The sequence below is a fragment of the Vanacampus margaritifer genome, chromosome 3 (genome assembly GCF_051991255.1).
Source record: "Vanacampus margaritifer isolate UIUO_Vmar chromosome 3, RoL_Vmar_1.0, whole genome shotgun sequence".
NCBI classification, from domain to species: Eukaryota; Metazoa; Chordata; class Actinopteri; order Syngnathiformes; family Syngnathidae; genus Vanacampus; species Vanacampus margaritifer.
The window spans coordinates 2,357,141-2,374,530 of NC_135434.1; the positions used below are offsets into that span (position 1 = coordinate 2,357,141).

General features: G+C 39.9%; 2 protein-coding genes across 4 annotated transcripts in view; one reads left to right on the forward strand and one right to left on the reverse strand.

Moving 5' to 3' along the window:
- The window catches only part of prdm6 (PR domain containing 6), a 50,506-nt gene extending 33,116 nt beyond the window's left edge, over positions 1-17,390 (reverse strand). For 2 of the 3 annotated variants that reach the window (XM_077560612.1, XM_077560609.1), the window contains exons 1-3: positions 17,264-17,390; positions 10,077-10,161; positions 985-1,285 (exon numbers count right to left, since the gene is read on the reverse strand). The gene's annotated coding sequence lies outside the window, so the exon portion shown is untranslated. Of the gene's footprint in view, positions 1-984; positions 1,286-10,076; positions 10,162-16,280; positions 16,341-17,263 lie in introns of those variants that run through there. The other variant, XM_077560610.1, reaches the window with a different exon arrangement.
- ppic (peptidylprolyl isomerase C) lies at positions 1,105-4,154 on the forward strand. Its single transcript, XM_077560736.1, has 6 exons — positions 1,105-1,302; positions 1,549-1,662; positions 1,733-1,826; positions 2,001-2,068; positions 2,678-2,794; positions 2,876-4,154. The coding sequence occupies exons 1-6, from the start codon at positions 1,105-1,107 to the stop codon at positions 3,002-3,004; spliced, it is 720 nt and encodes a 239-aa protein (XP_077416862.1). The 3' UTR covers positions 3,005-4,154.

Genomic DNA, 17,390 nt, shown 5'->3' on the forward strand with positions numbered 1-17,390 from the left:
GGTTGGGGTTAGGGGAGGGGCTAGGAAATGCATTATGTCAATGAGATGGCCCCACTAGACATGTAAACCCAATGTGTGCGTGTGTTGTGTGTGTGTGTGTGTGTGTGTGTGTGTGCGCGCGCGTGTGTGTGCGCGCGCGCAAGTGTGTGCGTGTGCGCATGTGGTTAAGGTCCTGTTTGACATTCAATTAAAACATTTACATTCCTGCTTAATTAATTCAGCGGACGGCGGCGAGAAAAGACGAATGGACGGGTCGCTTTGACAGGAGACCGATAAAACTACACACTCACACACACACACACTGTGTGTGTGCGCGCGCGTTAAGGTCACCGCAGGCTGACTATTATAATTCATGTGCATTGACAGATATTCATCAGGGACTTTTATTCTCTTTTGCAGATTTGCTTCCCTTGAATGCAGTTTAAAAAAAAATGCATTAAACCTTCAAATAGTATTAACTCATCAAACCCTATTAACTCTTTTTTTTTTATGAGACATTACTGTATTTTAAGTGGTTATGATGATTAATTCATTTGTACAACACAACTACAAATACAACAAATGCACGTTTGACTTTGTTTAACAAATTGTTATGCATATTTTAGTATCAACTGGAATGCTAATGCTAAGCTACATGATTCATAACTATTTTTTAACCATCTTTATTGAGCATTGGCAGACTAGTTACATGATTAACTTCTTTTTTTTAACAATCTTTATGAAGCATAGACAAACGACATGATTAATAACTAGATGGCAAGTCCGTGTCCCATTAAGCGCTAGACGAGGAGATCAAGATGCCTGTTATGACATAAGCAACATTAATGCTAATGCTAAGTCAAGTGCTACACGACAAAATGTCAGTAAATTATGACATTAAACATTATCAAAGCTAATGCTAAGCTACGCGAAGGACTACTAGATGAACATGTGCAAGTATTTGAGCACTATATAAGTGTTTTTGATAACTTTACATCTTCTCACCTTGTTTCTTTCTTTCCCTCCTGCTTCGCCTAAGTGGGCGGAACTTCCATTTCGCTGGTGAGTGAGGAGGAGGAGGAGGAGGAGGAGGAGGGGGAGGATGGGGGGGGGGGATGCTCTCTGATGACGTGTCCGCCAATGACGCTGAGTTTCCAGGCCATCCTCCCAGCTGAGCGCCGCTGCAGTGATTCCTCCTTTCCGCTCCTGAACCAGATGGAGCGTCTCTCGAAGCTGCTCCTGCTGCTGCTTCTGGACGCCGCCTGCCTCGGCTCGGCGGCGGCTTCACGGAGCGGAGTCAGCGGACCTAAAGTCACCGAGAAGGTACGTGTTAGCGTTTATCTGTCACTGTTAGCTTTAGTGTTGTTAGCATGTCGGTATGTATGTGTGTGTGTGTGTGTGTGTGTGTGTGTGTATGGTTATCTTTGCTCGTGCGCGCGCACAGCTTCACACGTGGGCATTTTACTATGAATATGAAACAATAAATAAACTTGTATAAGAATGACATCTTTTCACTTTCGGTGCCTTTGATAGCTTTGATGGATTGACAGCAATTGTGTGTTTGTGCAGGTGTTTTTTGACATCTCTGTGGCGGGTCACGAGGTGGGCCGCATCGTCATCGGCCTCTTCGGAGAGGTGGTCCCGCTCACTGTCAATAATTTTGTTGCCCTGGCAACCGGAGAGGTAAGACCGTGGGCCATTAGTGTTCCTATTAAAGCGAATGTACTAAGTGTGTGTGCGTGTTTGTTTGTAGAAAGGCTACGGTTATAAAGGCACAAAGTTCCACCGGGTCATCAAAGACTTCATGATCCAAGGAGGGGACTTTACTGCCGGAGACGGAACTGGAGGTACCGCTACCACCGCCACAATGTTGAAAATAAGCTATGTGCTAATGCTACCACGAGATAAACATTAATTTGTGTTTACATTATCGCCATATGGTGATGCTAATGCTAAGCTACATACTTGATGACAAAAGTTGGATGATGCTAATGCTAAGCTACGTTCTTGTGATGGTTCAGGTCACAGCATCTACGGGACGACGTTTCCTGATGAAAACTTCAAACTTAAGCACAGCTCAGCAGGATGGGTACGTTGTTAGCTACTGGATTTAAATCAAGATATGCAACTTTTTCTTGCTGGCTTCTTAATTCACTCCATCAGCTATATAAAAATGCTAACATTTCCATCTAGCATATGTCACATGTAACTGCTTTTTTTCTTCATCATCAGCCAACACAAAACAATCCTTTTGGAAATGCTAACATGTCAAGCTAACAATTCAGTTACCTAGTTAGTGTGTGAAACGAGCTCAATCATATTATGTTGTCACTTTAATGCTAATGCTAACCCACATGCTAGCAAAATGTGAAAATTTTGAAAAATGCAAAACTTCTTCAACTGTTTACTTTAGGTTACATTAGTGTTGCTCATTTGTGTTAATGCTTGTAGCTAACATGAAAATTTTTTAAGTATTTGAACATTTTTTCACTCTTACTTACTAGCAAGCACATTAAAATGCTATTTTTTTACATGTATAATGTTAGCATTTGGCGAGCTGACTGTAAAAGGCTGAAATTGCGTCTTTAAAAAAAAAATCAAATTTTTCAAGAATTAAAAGAAAATTATAATATGAAATAAAAATATTAGTACATAAATATGAATAAAATCTGATTTTTTAATTTTTTTTTTGTTATAGGTAAGCATGGCTAATGCGGGCACAGACACCAATGGCTCGCAGTTCTTCATCTTGGCCACCAAAGCACCCTGGCTCGATGGGAAACACGTGGTTTTTGGGAAAGTCATCGTCGGCATGGTGAGTCCAAACACATTATGCTATGTACTGCATGTACTATTAATAATCATAATTTAAAAATGTTATGCTGTAATTTGACAGTCTGTGGTGCACACCATCGAGCTCCAAGACACCAACGATAGAAACCTGCCATACGCCGAGTGCGTCGTGGTCAACAGCGGACGCATCGCCGTCAAAGAACCTTTTAGCGTCGACGTGGACGGGTGGTAGAGCATCAACATATTCATGATTTATGAGAAAAATCTTGGAGAAATGCGAAAAGTCTGCACATTATTCGCTTGTTAGCAGGCTAGCAGCAAAATGTTAGCAACTGTTTTCGTCTTCTAAATCATGTAAGTGACATTTAAACCTCTTCAATGTTTTTTTTTAATGTTCAGATCATCACAGCATAAGAAAATGTAAAATTATCTTAAGGTGTGAATTTTTAACTATAAACTTATGAATCGTTAATTTGTTAGCACGATAGCGGCACATTGCTAGCAGCACTTTTAGTGTGAAGTTATCGGTAAAATGATTTAAAGGGTTAAAAAATAGTTTAAAAAGCGGCAAATTTATACTATCTTCCTATGTTAATGAGCTACCAAGCTAGCAACAGTTTTTGTCATCTAAATAATTCAGTAGATTTTTTGTTAAACTCATAGTAGTATAGTTAAATGTTTTTCAATTTGGAAATGATCTTAAAAAGTGCCAAATTCACACATTCCTTTGTTAGCAGTTCAGTCTTCTAAATCATCTTGTTCATTTTAACCTCTTCCATGTTTTGTACAAAAAAACAACAAATATTTTAGGAAAATATTTTCTACCAGTAATTGGAAATTAATTAATTAATTTTAACATTCATTTGTTCATGAGCTAGCAGGAGCTTCTGGCAACCTCTTAAGTGTTTGTCTGTTAAGTGTTCAAAACTAATAATTTAAAAACATAAAATTGTTAAAATAATCTGAAGAAACTTTTTTTTTTTCAATATTATTGACGCACAAAATTGATCAAAGTTAAATTTGAAGGTGAATGACTTATGTCATAAAGTTTAGTCGGTGCTATGATGATGATTGGCAGCTGCATGTGCTGTCTTTGCTATGCATTCACAATATTCTCTTTGAACAATGAAAACATATGCAAACTGTAGCGACACAAATGTACATTTTAAAAAGAAAAATTCATATCAAATTAAATATGTTTACATGAAACAACGCTAACAAGCATGTTAGCGTCCCACTTCACTGTGCTCCTTTTCTAACCACTATCATACTGTGAATATGATGATGTCATCAATAGATCACGTTGTTCCAATAGCGGCACATGATTTTATTACCAATATTATCATTATTGTTGTTTACAATAAATGTCAGTGCCAAATAAACCGCCTCCTTGTTTGCCCATCTTTAAAAATATATATATATATATATATATATATATATATATATATATATATATATATATTTGGTTTCATCATTAAAAATATTTTTATCAAAGTTTTTGCTATTGTTATTTTTAGTATATCTGTTTTTGGATTATACAGATGAAATGAGTTAACTAGATTATTCAACTAATGAAGCAAATTAGTTAACATTTTAAAATTCAAGAAATGTAATTTAAAAATATTTGTAATTTAATAATTAAATGTCAAGAATAAATGAATTAAAGGCATTTGAATAACAATGTAACCAAATTATAAAATATAAAGCATATAAAAAAATAAAATATTAATAGGTATTACAAATAAATCAGAATTAAACCTAATGAAACTTTCTTATTAAAAAATATTTAAATATAATAATCTGAAAGTGAAAAAATATTCAAGAAATTTATTCACCAAAGTAAAAAAAACAATACTGTGTACCATTTTCTATGAATACTTTTTTTTTTTTTTTTAACTTTTATACTTAATATGCTGTTTGTTTTAAAAATAACTGAATTAAATAAAGATGTAAACCAATGTATCTGAATAACTATTTAGGCATAAAAAAATCCTGGTATTTTAAACAAATCAAGATGTCGAATAATGAAAATGTTCAAATATCTACAATTTCAATAAATAAATACAATTATAACCCTTTCAACAAGTACAATTGATTTATTTACTTAAAGTGCTGCTGTTTTTAATGTATAGTTTAATTGGGAGCAGCATTTCTATGTAAACACAAGCCAACATTGACTGCGTGTTTAGACAACAAAAAGCGTCTGCTCCTAATTGACAGCTGGTTTTAGCGGCCAGCGCTAACGTGCTAATGACGGCGGCAGCGTAAAGGTTTTGGCGCGGGGGGGTTTTGGTGGAATGGGAGGGAGGCTGACAGGCGGCATGACACCAGAAGGTGCTAATGAGCACATTTGTTTTGGCGGTGGACAGACAAGACGCTGGCCTGCTAGTGCACGTTAGCGAGCGGAAAAAAAGACAAAAGGTCAAGAAAACAAACGGAAAAGCTCAGGAGAAAACAAGAAAATACATCAGTGCAACTCAAACGTCAACAAGTACGCAAATCAAGAAAATATCAACATTTTTACAGCTGACACGTGAAAGCACACAAAAGTATCACAATCATATTTGTTACCATTACAACAGCTACTGTTTTTCTTCTTTAGCAGGTTAGCCATTAGCTTTCGAGGTTAGCATTCAACAATACTGACAGCATTAGCACCGACAGAAGTAATTGGTAGATTAGCCGTTAGCTGTCAAGATTGCATTGAGCTTATTAGCATGTTAACATATCATTAGCATTTTCAGGAAGCTGGTGGCTAATGTTAGCATGAAATATGATCATCAGATGTATAGTATACTGCTCAATATACCTAGGTAAATTTAACACTTTGCTGTTAGCTGTCACCGGTCCATATGTCAGTCGAGAATTAGCTCTCAACTTAGCATTTAGTGGGCTAGCATTAGCTCTCACAGGAACATTACAATTCTACTATTGTATGTTCTTTGGCAGGTTAGTGTTAGCTCTGATGGAATCAATTTGCAGGTTATTCACCAACTCTTGTGGTAGCTTATAGCAGGTAAGTGTTAACTCTTGCAGGAGCTTTGAGCAGGTTAGCGCTTAAGGTACTGTAGCTGTCAAAATCGCTTTAACAAGTTGGTATGAGATCTCAAGGTAGCATTTATCCACTTAGCCCTAAGGCATTATTTAGCAGGTGAGTGTTAGTGTTTATAAAGTCAGCTGTGGCTCTCCAGGTAGCATTTAGCAGATGAGCATCAGCACCGGCAATAGCATCTAGTAGAGGTTTTCTCATTTATCAGTTTAGTTTTAGCTGTTAGCTTTCATAGCAGAATATAGCAGGTTTGCATTCTTCGCTCTAGATGTGGCATTTATCAGGTTAGCTGTCAAATTAACATTAAATCAGGATAGCATTAGCTCTCAAGGGAGTAAATAGCATGTTAGCACTCAAAGCAGCATTTATAAGACGAACTAGCTATTACGATTTGCATACAGCAGATCATTTGTTAGCTGTCAAGGTAGCATTTATCATTTTAGCATTAGCTCTTTGAACACCCTGTAAAGTGAATTGCGAGGTGCCTTTTTCCGCATTTGTACGCTGGTAGTGTTAGCAGTTCACGGGGTTAGCGCTTAGCATTTCGCGGCGGGAGCATGTTGTGTTGGTGATGTGTTGTTGTTGACCTTTATACAACACTGTCCCGGCGCGCGCACACACACACACGCAGGCAAGAGGCGTGTGTGTGTGTGTGTGTGTGTGCGTGTGTGTGCGTGTGGTTAGTTGGTAATGAGTCCTGTCATCCTTCCACGGATTCTCTGGCTCGCTTCTTCTTTTGCTTTGCGGCCATTGATCCTGACAACAACGAGAAGTAGAAGCCTTCATCGCCATCTTCTTCCTCATCCTCTTCCTCTCACTTCGCCACCACTTCTTTCCTCTCCTCCTAATCCCTTTTTCTTGTTTTCTTTTGCTTTTACACACTTCTTCCTCTCTTTCTCCTCCTCTCCTTCTCCCCTTCCTCCTCTCCATCTCTTGCTCCTTTGTCCTCTTCTTGTTCTTCTCTTCTTCCTTCTCCGCCTTTCCCTGCTCTTACTTTTACTCTGGATGTTTTACACCTCATTTTCCTCCTCTTCCCCTACTACCTTTTCCTCCTTTGCTCCTCCTCTTGCTCATCTTCCTGTTTTTCTCCTCCTCGACGCTCTCTCTTCTTCTTAACCCTCCTCGACCTTTTTCTTCTTTCCCTCTAACTGTTCTTCCTCGTATTGCTCATTTTGCTTCTCTCCCTTCTCTTCATCCTCCTCTTCTTTTTCCCCCTCTACCCCTTCCTCTTATTCTGTTTTTCCGCTCCCTCCCCTTCTTTTTCCTTCTCTTTTCCACCACTTCTTCCTCCTAATCCTCGCCTTCTTCCTCCCCGTGGACCATTTAAAAACCTCGCCATCCCTTTGCTCTCAGCCGTCCTTTTCTTTCTTCCTCACCGTCTTTGTTAGCCCGTCTGCCAAAACATCGACAACTTTGTGTGCGGCATCGTCCTCCGCCCTCTCCAGCCTGAAGGCATTCCTCCTTTCTTTTTCCGTCGTCTTCTTCTTTCTTCTTCCCATCTGCGCGTCAATACGAGAAACTGAGAGATTGCGAGAGGCAAAACGGACGGCGCTTTGAACACTAAGAGAAACTTTTAGTAAAGACAGAAAACTTGGCCAGTGGCCTCATATTCCATTACAGTATCATAGCATTACTAACTGTTAGCGTAACTAGCATCAATCACCTTACACGCTTGATTTGTGTAACCAACCATGTCAGTGTTGTTACACTAGCATCCAATGCTGATATTCAAGCCTCACATGTTTTCTAGTCTGCCTCCATATGCGGTATTAGCGACTACATTAGCGGCTAATATGGTGCTAATTGCGCAGCCGTCCGTTTGCGTTTGCGTGAACATCCCTCATGCAGCAGCGCGTCGCCGGCACGCGTACTAACGCCATTTTTGCAATGCACCTGTAGCCAGCTAATTTTCTGGCTGCGTGCTGTGCTGGGGACTAATTTTTCTATCTTTTACACTCCAGTAGTCATAGTTTGTTTGTCTGTTGAATTGTTGGTTGTGTTGTAGGTTAAATAATTTAGTAGGGCAGATGATGCTAACGGCTATGACATTGGCGTCCATAGACGCTCCCTGTGTAGCATTAGCAGCTCGATTAGCAGCTAATTGTGCGACGTCATCAGGTGTGGCCTGGTTGGGCTGTTGGTTGTGTTACCATTAATTTGTTCTCATGATGTTAGCAGCAACAAACAATAATGCTAACGTAATGTCTACGAACACTAGCAGCAGATGTTAAAAATGGAAAGCGATGCCAGTTGCCAAAAGTTACCGATATTGTTAGCATCCACAGTGGTACAAGCTGCACAACAGTAGCCTCCTTCTCTTCGTTAGTGGCTAGTTTAGCAGCTAATGTGCCGCTAATTGCGCAGCCGTCTGTTTGCGTTTGCGCACGCATCCCTCACGCCACCGCGCGTTTAACGCCATCTTAACGACGCGCCATTAGCCTGCTAATTCTCTGCGCTTTTGCTTGGCTGAGGACTAATTTTTCTACATTTTGTGTCATCAGTCGGGGTTCGCTGGGCGGCGGGGAAGAGGGTGCGAGGGCGGTGGGGCGGCGGGCGCGTGGGGGGGGGGGTGTAGTGGTGCGCCAGGGAAATCGTTAGCGCTCCTTCTCTTTAAATTGGGGAGGTGGACGGCAGGTGAACATCGCATTGATCGGCCTCTCAAGGCCTCTTCCCCCCCCATCCCTCACCGACAATTGCCTGCCCTTTACACACACACACACACACACCCCTCTTGCACCCCCCACCCCCAAACATTTCAACGCCAATTGGCGAGGCGGCGGCGGGCGCACCCCCCACCTCCTCCTTCGCACATTTACAAGCGCGAGCGTCGTAGCTGTCCATCAGGCTAACAACCAGCATCATGGAGCACAAAACACAAATATTGAGGAGGGAAGTGGGGCTTTAGGTGGGGGCGTCACCGGCGGTGTGGGAGGGGGGTCTATGGGATAGAGACAGTGGGTGGCTTGGGGGGGGGGGGGGGTACGCAGGGCAGGGGCGCGGAGTAAACATGCTGATGATTTCCCTGGAGTTTGCTTGACCAGGGCGAGAGACACCAGAAGTAACGGAGAGAGAAAGCGAGAGCAGACGCTGTCCTGTCACCGTCGGCAACCGTAACCGCGGCGACGCCTCCTCCGCCTCCTGACAACAACAGCGAGCGGGATGCAAGAGAAAATCGAAAGGCTGACACACACACACACGCATATATATACGCTCACACCCGCACGTTCTCAGAGGGCCTCTCGGACGCCTCTCATCGTCCAATTAGAGTCCTCGCGGAGACGACAGCACTTCCTGTCTCGCTCAGCTCCGAATTGTTTGCACTTTTTCATCCCGTTGATCCCGACGGAGGCCAAAACGTCCGTCTGTCTGGGAGCTTTAAGTTCACCCATTACTTTTCACAGCTTACACACTTCACTGGCATAGCTCACAAATACAGATTTCGGTTGAAATTTACATTTCTTATTTTATATTTTCTGTGTAATTTCATAGTTTGGTGGACTTGCCTGTTTTGGTACCAAATTCTTTTCTCAAAGTTGTCTGGTTTTGTGATGAAATGACATGAACAACCTTTATGAAAGTTAGATTTTTTTTTTAATGGAATTGTCTGCTTTTGTATTTTAATCATGAATTTTCACACCATTTTCACCTACTACATCATTTACTGCCTAATTTAAGTCAATTTTATACTTCAAAAAGTTTTATTAAAATATTTCATGAAAAGTTGCAATTTTTTCGAGTAAAAAGTCCAAATATAAGACAAGTACTTGTTGAATGGGAAAGGTCAAAGTTTACAAAATATTGTAATTGTCTTAGTTTATGCATTTTTTGTTACTATTTTCATCAATCATAATAGAAAGGAAATATTATTTATTAGATTTACATATTTCATCTATATTCTAAAAATCTACAGTTTATGAATAAAGTTTTTGAAATCTTCATGTAGTACTTTTTCAGCCTTATTGTATTTTTTTTTTTTAGAAAATTAGCAAATTTCCATTTTTTCTCACGTTATTAGATGAATATATTGTATCATAAGTAAAATATTGAATATAAATAAACTCGATGAGTTTGTTGTGACTTGTTGCTTCTTTCCTGCGACCCACTTAGCCAAGTGCTAACTTTAGCATGACAGTTGTATTGACTAACTATTATAACAATGGTGTTGAAAAGTCAACAAAAGCTGTTTGTTCGTTATCATTTTTATCATTATTAATAATGTATTTGTTGAGGAACAGGACTTAGTGCTACCGCTAACCTGTGCTAGTAGCATCATCATTCCAGTCTTCCACCTCTTCTTCTTCCTCTTGCGCCTGCTGCTCATCTTCTTCGTCCCTCAGAAACTAATTAAAGGCAAGAGGAGAAGAAGAAGAAGATCAGCGGTAGACGTTTTCAGGCCGGGTCACCCTCGCTCCCGACGAAAAATGAACCAAAAAAAAAAACCCTACTTCCTGCTTCCTGTCACATTTATTATTTTGGGGGGCTAGCTTGATATGGCTTGTACGCAAACGTCGATGCTATCACGACGTCATCCGAATCCAAGCAAAAACTTGCAGAGAGGAACCTCGCCATCACATTCTTTCAACGTTGTGAATGACTAACAAAACCATTAAAAAAAAAATAACAACCTCCAATTCAACTGAAAAATCATTCGACGACCTCGCTGTACACGACAACTAAAAACACAACTGACAACACAGCCAACAACTGAACTGGAAAACAACAACATCACTACCGACAACATTAGTGGTGGCAAATCCAGGTCCTGAACGTAAAAACCCTGTCACGGTTTGGCTTTAGCCCCTTGTGCTAGCTAGCTCCCTAGCAGGTAACCGAGCACCCGGAGAGCTAGCTAGAGAGCTTGCTAGCTAGCACCTTGGCCTAAAGCCAAACTGTGGCAGGGTTTTTACTTTCTGGACCTGGATTTGCAACCTCTGGTCATTAGCTCCTTGTGCTAGCTAGGTAGCTTCCCGGGTGCTCGGTTACCTGCTAGGGAGCTAGCTAGTTAGCACAAGGGCCTAAAGCCAAACCGTGGCAGGGATTTACTTTTATCTGGACCTGGATTTGCCACCTCTGAACAACATACCCGACAATGGCAACTGTTATTGAAAATAATGACACAACTTACTCATACCATAAATGTTACATAACACTACAGTAGATTGTTGTAATCCTTTTAATAATTAAGAAAATATTTTTCCATTAAAAAAAAGAGAATTAGAATAAAAACTTCTCATCTTGCTCTTCTTCATTCATCCTTTTAGCATAATTTCCATAATTTTACAAGTAAAATATCATTAAAAATCTGGATTTATTTTAATTGAAAAAAATACTGCAACTATTCAGCATATTTAGATTTTTTTTGTCAGTTTTAATTGTTATATTACAGCATTCTTTGCTTTATCTTGTTTAACTCATTTACTCTCCAAAATGTATAAAAACGTTCTATTTTAAATATTGCCATGGTGCCAAAAATATATTTATACGTTTTTTATTATTATTATTATTATGCTAGAGCATACAGAAGGCTTTGATGCAACCTCTGACCTGAAGAGGCTGCTTAAAGCAATGGTAGTTATTACAAAAAATGGCCAGCAGGTGGCAGCAGAGTATAAGAGATCAACCAGGGCCATGTTGCAAAAGAGCTCTTTTCCCCACTGGTTTAAACACATTTGTGAATAATGACGAAACTTAGCCATATTCTAATGCTAATTGCTGCAAAATGGAACCAGATTTTTTCCTGGTGAAAGAAGAGACTCTAATCTTTTCTTTTGGTAAGTTCCATGTTTTTATAGCAATAGAACACAATATTCTGTGGCCCTTGCAAAATCAGTCAAAATCCAGCAAAACAGCCGGGAGCAAAGGTGCTTGCTTCAGCGAAAATGGCTGCGAGTGAATGAGTTCATATACAGCAACTATGCTTTAAACTCTAAAATGTGTGCAAGCCGTTGAAAATGTTTAGCTCTGACCAACCAGTCCGCTGAAAACGCTGCTATCATATCGGATCAATTTGAAATACGATTGGTTCAAGAATTAAGGTTAACATTCCTATTCCAGATGAAGTTGTATGGGCCGGCACTAGCGACTGTGAAGGTCCCGGGCAGATTAGATTGGCATGGCAACAAAAAAAGAAAATAAGCGGAACTCTAATCGGACAAAACATTTTTTGATGAGAATACTGATTGTAATAAATGCATAGAAATCCATGCGCCAAATCTTCCAACTGAGTTTGTAATTGATGTTCAGTGCATCTTGGCCACGTGTTTGTTTTTGTCGCTGTCAATCACCCGCCGATGAAGGTCAAGCACGCATTCATCTTTTTTTGGTCTTCTCTCTTTTTTTTTTTGTGTCCTCTCTCTCTCTCCCTCATGCTCTGTCAGGCAGCCCCTGGTTGGGTTATGTCGGCGTGCGTGAGTGACTTTTGGGGGGTTTGCTTGTGTTTGATGTTTAAAACGCTGGCAAATCGATACGTTCACACATGACGGGACCAGCCAGACGCCAAACTAATGAACACGCGCACGGGAAAAGAGAGAGAGAGAGAGAGAAAGAGACAACTGCTGCTTCTCCTCCTCCTCTTTTCTTTTTCTCTCCTCCGATGGAGCTTCGGATTCTTTTCTTGCATTCATCTTTTTATCAGATTTAATATTAAGCATTATTTGAGGTATTTTTGAACAGGATTTTTCCCCCCAAGATATATTTAGACGGTTTAAATCACACTAAACACTTTTTAAAACATGTATTTAGGTTATGGTTATTATATACTAATACGTATGTTAATAGTAATACATGGTCAATTTTACAGCTACTGTAATAAGTTATATGTCAAATTGAAATTTACATGTTCATTTTTTAAATATTATGATTTCAGGTTATGTGAAGACGATTTTATCACATATTGTATATTTTAATTCAAATTGCATAGAAATCCCACCCCAACAATATACAGGTAAGGCTCGCGTTTAATATTTATGATATTATAAATGATTATGTAAATTACTTAAATTCATTTTCTATTTTGGTTTAGGAAAATATATAGAAGGTGCTTTTCAAGTATACTATTTTTATGCTGAAAACAATAATAATAAAACAACACATCAATGTACATGTTCTGCTGATCATCATAAATTACATTCTAATCAATACATAAAAAAATTGCTATGTGATAAACACTTATGTTTTTGTTTTTTAAAAAATGTAAAAAATGGGGGGAAAATGTCCATAAGTGTTTTTCACATTACAGCGACAATATGCATGATTATGAATCATTGCAAACACACAACTTATTGTCAAAACATGACATTTGGTCATTTGCAGATGAGGATGACCATATAAGGAACATGTGACCCCCAGCAGCCAATCATAGAAAGAATTATTAGCGCAAACATTGACTTTATTATTACCAGTATTTTTCAATTTTCTTTCTATCTTAAAAAAACCCCCCTAAAACTAAGACAAGTTACTTTTTTTTTTTAACTCATTTTTTTTTTACCATGACACTTCCATGAATGTGTGTGTCCTATTTTAGCTCACACTAAATGTCGATGACAAATGACAACGCTAGCAATGTGTGTGCGCGCGCAAGTGCAGCAGGTGTGTGTGTGTGTGTGTGTGTGTGTGTGCGTGTGTGTGTGTGTGTGCGCGCCGACAAAGGATGCGCCGTCGTCTCGGCTTTTAATTTGGCGGGGAGGGAGGAAGGAAGATACAGAGATGACAAATAGAACAGGAAGTGATGAACTCTTTGACAAATGAACCCAATCAGCTGAATCTATCACACACACACACGCACGCACGCCGTGAGAAATAACTAGTTTGCGCTAATAAAGCCAACTAGCATGAGTGTGTCATAGGCCACACGCACACACATCCATCTTGTGGTGTGGGGGAGGGAGGCTTCCATGGAGGGAGGAGAGGGGGGGGGATGTGTAGTCTAGTGCACATTGCGTGAAGGGGACATTTGTTAGTTATTTGTTAGCCATGTGCCGCGTTCAATAGGAAGGCCGACCTAGCCACGCAGCGACAATCACTTTTTCTTTTTTTAGCATTTAAAGCGCAATTTAAAATAAAGACGCACAAAAAAATCAAAATTAAATAAGAATGAAAATTAAAAAATATATATATTATTATTTTACCTCTCTAAAAACTTAAAATGAGTCGGTGACATCAAAACACTCCTGCAGCGCCGCCTCTGTGTCTTTAAAACAAATTGGCACATTCTTTATCTATCTATAGAAACAAAACAGGAATTTGGTCATCAATATTCTCGCTTTTAATCGCATTATTGCAATAAATTTATGCAATCCTCTTACTCAATAAACAATATTTTTTGTTAAGTTGGAGCATTCGATTATTAGAAGGTGTGCCCCAGGGTTCCGTCTCGGGGAGCCTGCTTTTTCATCATTTGAGATTATTGCAACTTTTTTGGGCATTCTTTGCTTGATATTAATTAATAACATAGTAAGTATTAATTAAACATTAAAATGCTCTACATAATGAATAGTTTTACAGGAAAAGTACTAAACATTTCATGTAATTTTGCAATTTTTATTTAAAAAAGTGTCCTTATTCCTATAAATAAATGACCTTTTTTTTCACAGATTACAGAGACAATTTTTTTTTATTACTTCAATAATAAATGTATTGTATGATTGTGTACAGTAGTACATCTTTTTACCCATATTGTTTAAAAAAAATTCTGTCAGTATCTTTGTAAAAAAAAAAAATCTATTTTATTCAAGATTATTTTTCGCTCATTAATTGACCTTTTATTAAACTGAAGGATTGTTTATTGCTTTAAAAACGTCATCTTTTTTCCTTAATCGGCCATTCCCCCCCCCCCCCCCTGGTAACATAATGACTGTTATACTTGTATGGTGTTAGTGTTCTGTCTTGTGTAACAAGTGCATCCATCACTGCTAGCCACTTGGCTAACATTAGCAATCAGATGCTAACACGCTCTTGCTGCACAAGGTCAATTGTCTGACCTGCCTAATTAGGGCAACACCGCTCAGTGCTCACACACTCACAAACGCGCACACACAGCATGTCTATTAGTGTTGTGTTGGTCCAAATGAAGAGCAATGTGTGTTCATCTTGTTTCTTCTCATCAGCAAACAACACACACAATAAAAAACTATTTCAATATCAAGAAAATTACATTTCCTATAAAATAATATTTGTTCCACCCAATCATTTGTCCTCACTGTTTCTGTTTTTTCTTCATTCTCATTCTCTTCTGGGACCCCCCCCCCCTCTCGACACCCCCACCCCCACCACTGGAGGAAAAAACAAAACAAATTCTTTTCATGTAAAAATTATGAAAAAATGTTGTTGACGTGGGAGAATTGTTGACAAGAATTATGGATTTATACAATAGAGATTCACACAACCACACACACACACACATTGTAGATAGGACACAGAACACAGAAGAAGAGGAATCAAATGAAGTGGCGCAGATAAAGCTCTCGCCACACACACACACACACGCGCGCGCGCGCACACACAGCAGTGATGGATTCCAGTTATTAGCCAATCAAAAAGATGGATGGCGCAGCGCGGCGGCCAATCAGCATCATCATCTAGATGCAGTTAGCAGATAGCACGCCGCCGCTAATCAACTTATTAAAGGCGGCGATAGCATCAGCCAGCGACGTCAGCGCAAGAGCGAGCGAACGAGCCAGGGAACTAGCTTTGCAGCCGCTTTAGGTCTTTAGCGTGGTTTAGCTTAGCGGCCGCAGTGGGGCCTCGAAAGGTTGTGAACATAGATTAGCTTAGCATCGGGGGTGAGAGCAGGGCTTCGCTAGGTCGGCAGGGCTGTGCGGTGAGGTACCTAAGCTTAGCATGAGTAGTGGGACTAGACTCTTGCTTTGTCATTAATGTAGCTTAGCTTAGCATTAGCAGCAGTGGGGCCTTCCTAGTTGTTAATGCGGTTTAGTTTAGCATCAGTGGCAGTGGGGCCTGTCCAGGTCTTTAGCGTTGTTAAGCTTAGCAAAGGTTGCACCAAGGCCTCACGAAGGTCGTTATTATAGCTTAGCTTAGCATCAGCAGTGGGAGCGGAGCCACACGAGGCTGTTAACATAGCTTAGGGTTAGGGTTAGGCACCAGGGCCTCGCTAGGTCGTTAGCGGTTCTTAAACTTAGCAGCAGTAGTGGAAGCAGCCGGGCCTTGCTAAGTTGTTAATGTAGCATAATTATGAATCGTCATTAGCATAGCTTAGTTTAGCATCGGTGGTGGCGCCAATGGCTCACTGGGTCTTTAATATAACTTATTTTAGGTGCGGCAGGGCTCCACTATGGTTACGTAGCCTAGCTTAGCATTGGTGGGGTCGTGGCTTGGTAAAGTTGCTGTCATAGCTTCGGTTCGATAATTGCCGGCACTCACAAATGCAACAAAAGAGAAAATGACCGATTTTCATGCCGTTGTACAAGCGTGTTGTGACATTGATGTTTTTACAAGGTCTTACCCTCCACATGTTTTGTTAGCATATTAGCATGTAGCATGACCTCATCCACTCCAGTGGCACCATCTTCTGGTAGAAAAGTTGAAAAATTAAAATATCAACTCATATTTTAATGTATTAGTGTTGTTGCTATCCATGAACGTTAGCATCAGTGTTACGTTAACACCATTTAGCCAGTTAACATTTAACAAATTCTCCATTGAAATATTAGCTGACAAAATATAAACTTGTCATTACGCAGAATTTAAAAAATCGCTATTCATATTGCTGTCTTTCTATGCTAGCAAAGTACTATCAATGCTCATTTAAAATACTACCCACCTTTAGGGAAAGATTTGGCCTATCTTAACCCTTAGCGCTATCTCTAGTGAGGTTGCTACATGTTAGCATTCTAATGGCTAGCTGGTTAGCATTTTGTCAATTCTCATTACAGGTTGTCATCTTGCTAAATATTAGAACAGCAACTGTTAGCATGTTTGTTATACATTCCATACCTCATTCAAACAGAACTTGGGGGCAGGGACAGTTGTACAATCTTTATTGGTCGGCCTCAGAACTTTCTCTACCTGGATTGCTATCTTGCTCGGATGTTAGCATAGCCACAGAGTGATAGTATGTTAGAAATACAGTACCCAACTACATCAATACCTGACTACACTGCAAAATACAAAATCATTCTTCAATCTACTTTGGTGCTTTTCTACTCAGGATGCTCGCTTGCTAACTCTTAGCATATCAAATGTTAGCACTGCATTGATTTATTAACTTAAATTGCTAGCTGTCATGTTAACAATCTGCTGCTTTGCCCACTCAGGTTGCAATATAGCATTCCAAACTGTTAGCATGTTAGCATTTGATCACCACAAGAAGTGTGCATGACCGCCATTCTGCAGAAGAGGTGGTTGGTGGTTACTATTGGGAATAAGAGAGTTGATAAACAGATACCCCCCCCCCCCCCACACACACACACACACACACACACTCACCGAGTCTTCGCGCCCACCAAACTCCCAGCAGGTCCGCCCACCTGTGTCTCATCTTGATGATGTCACGCAGCAGGAGGTCCAGGCCTGTGACAAGCAGCTTCGCTGGGAAAACAGCTGTCACTTCACA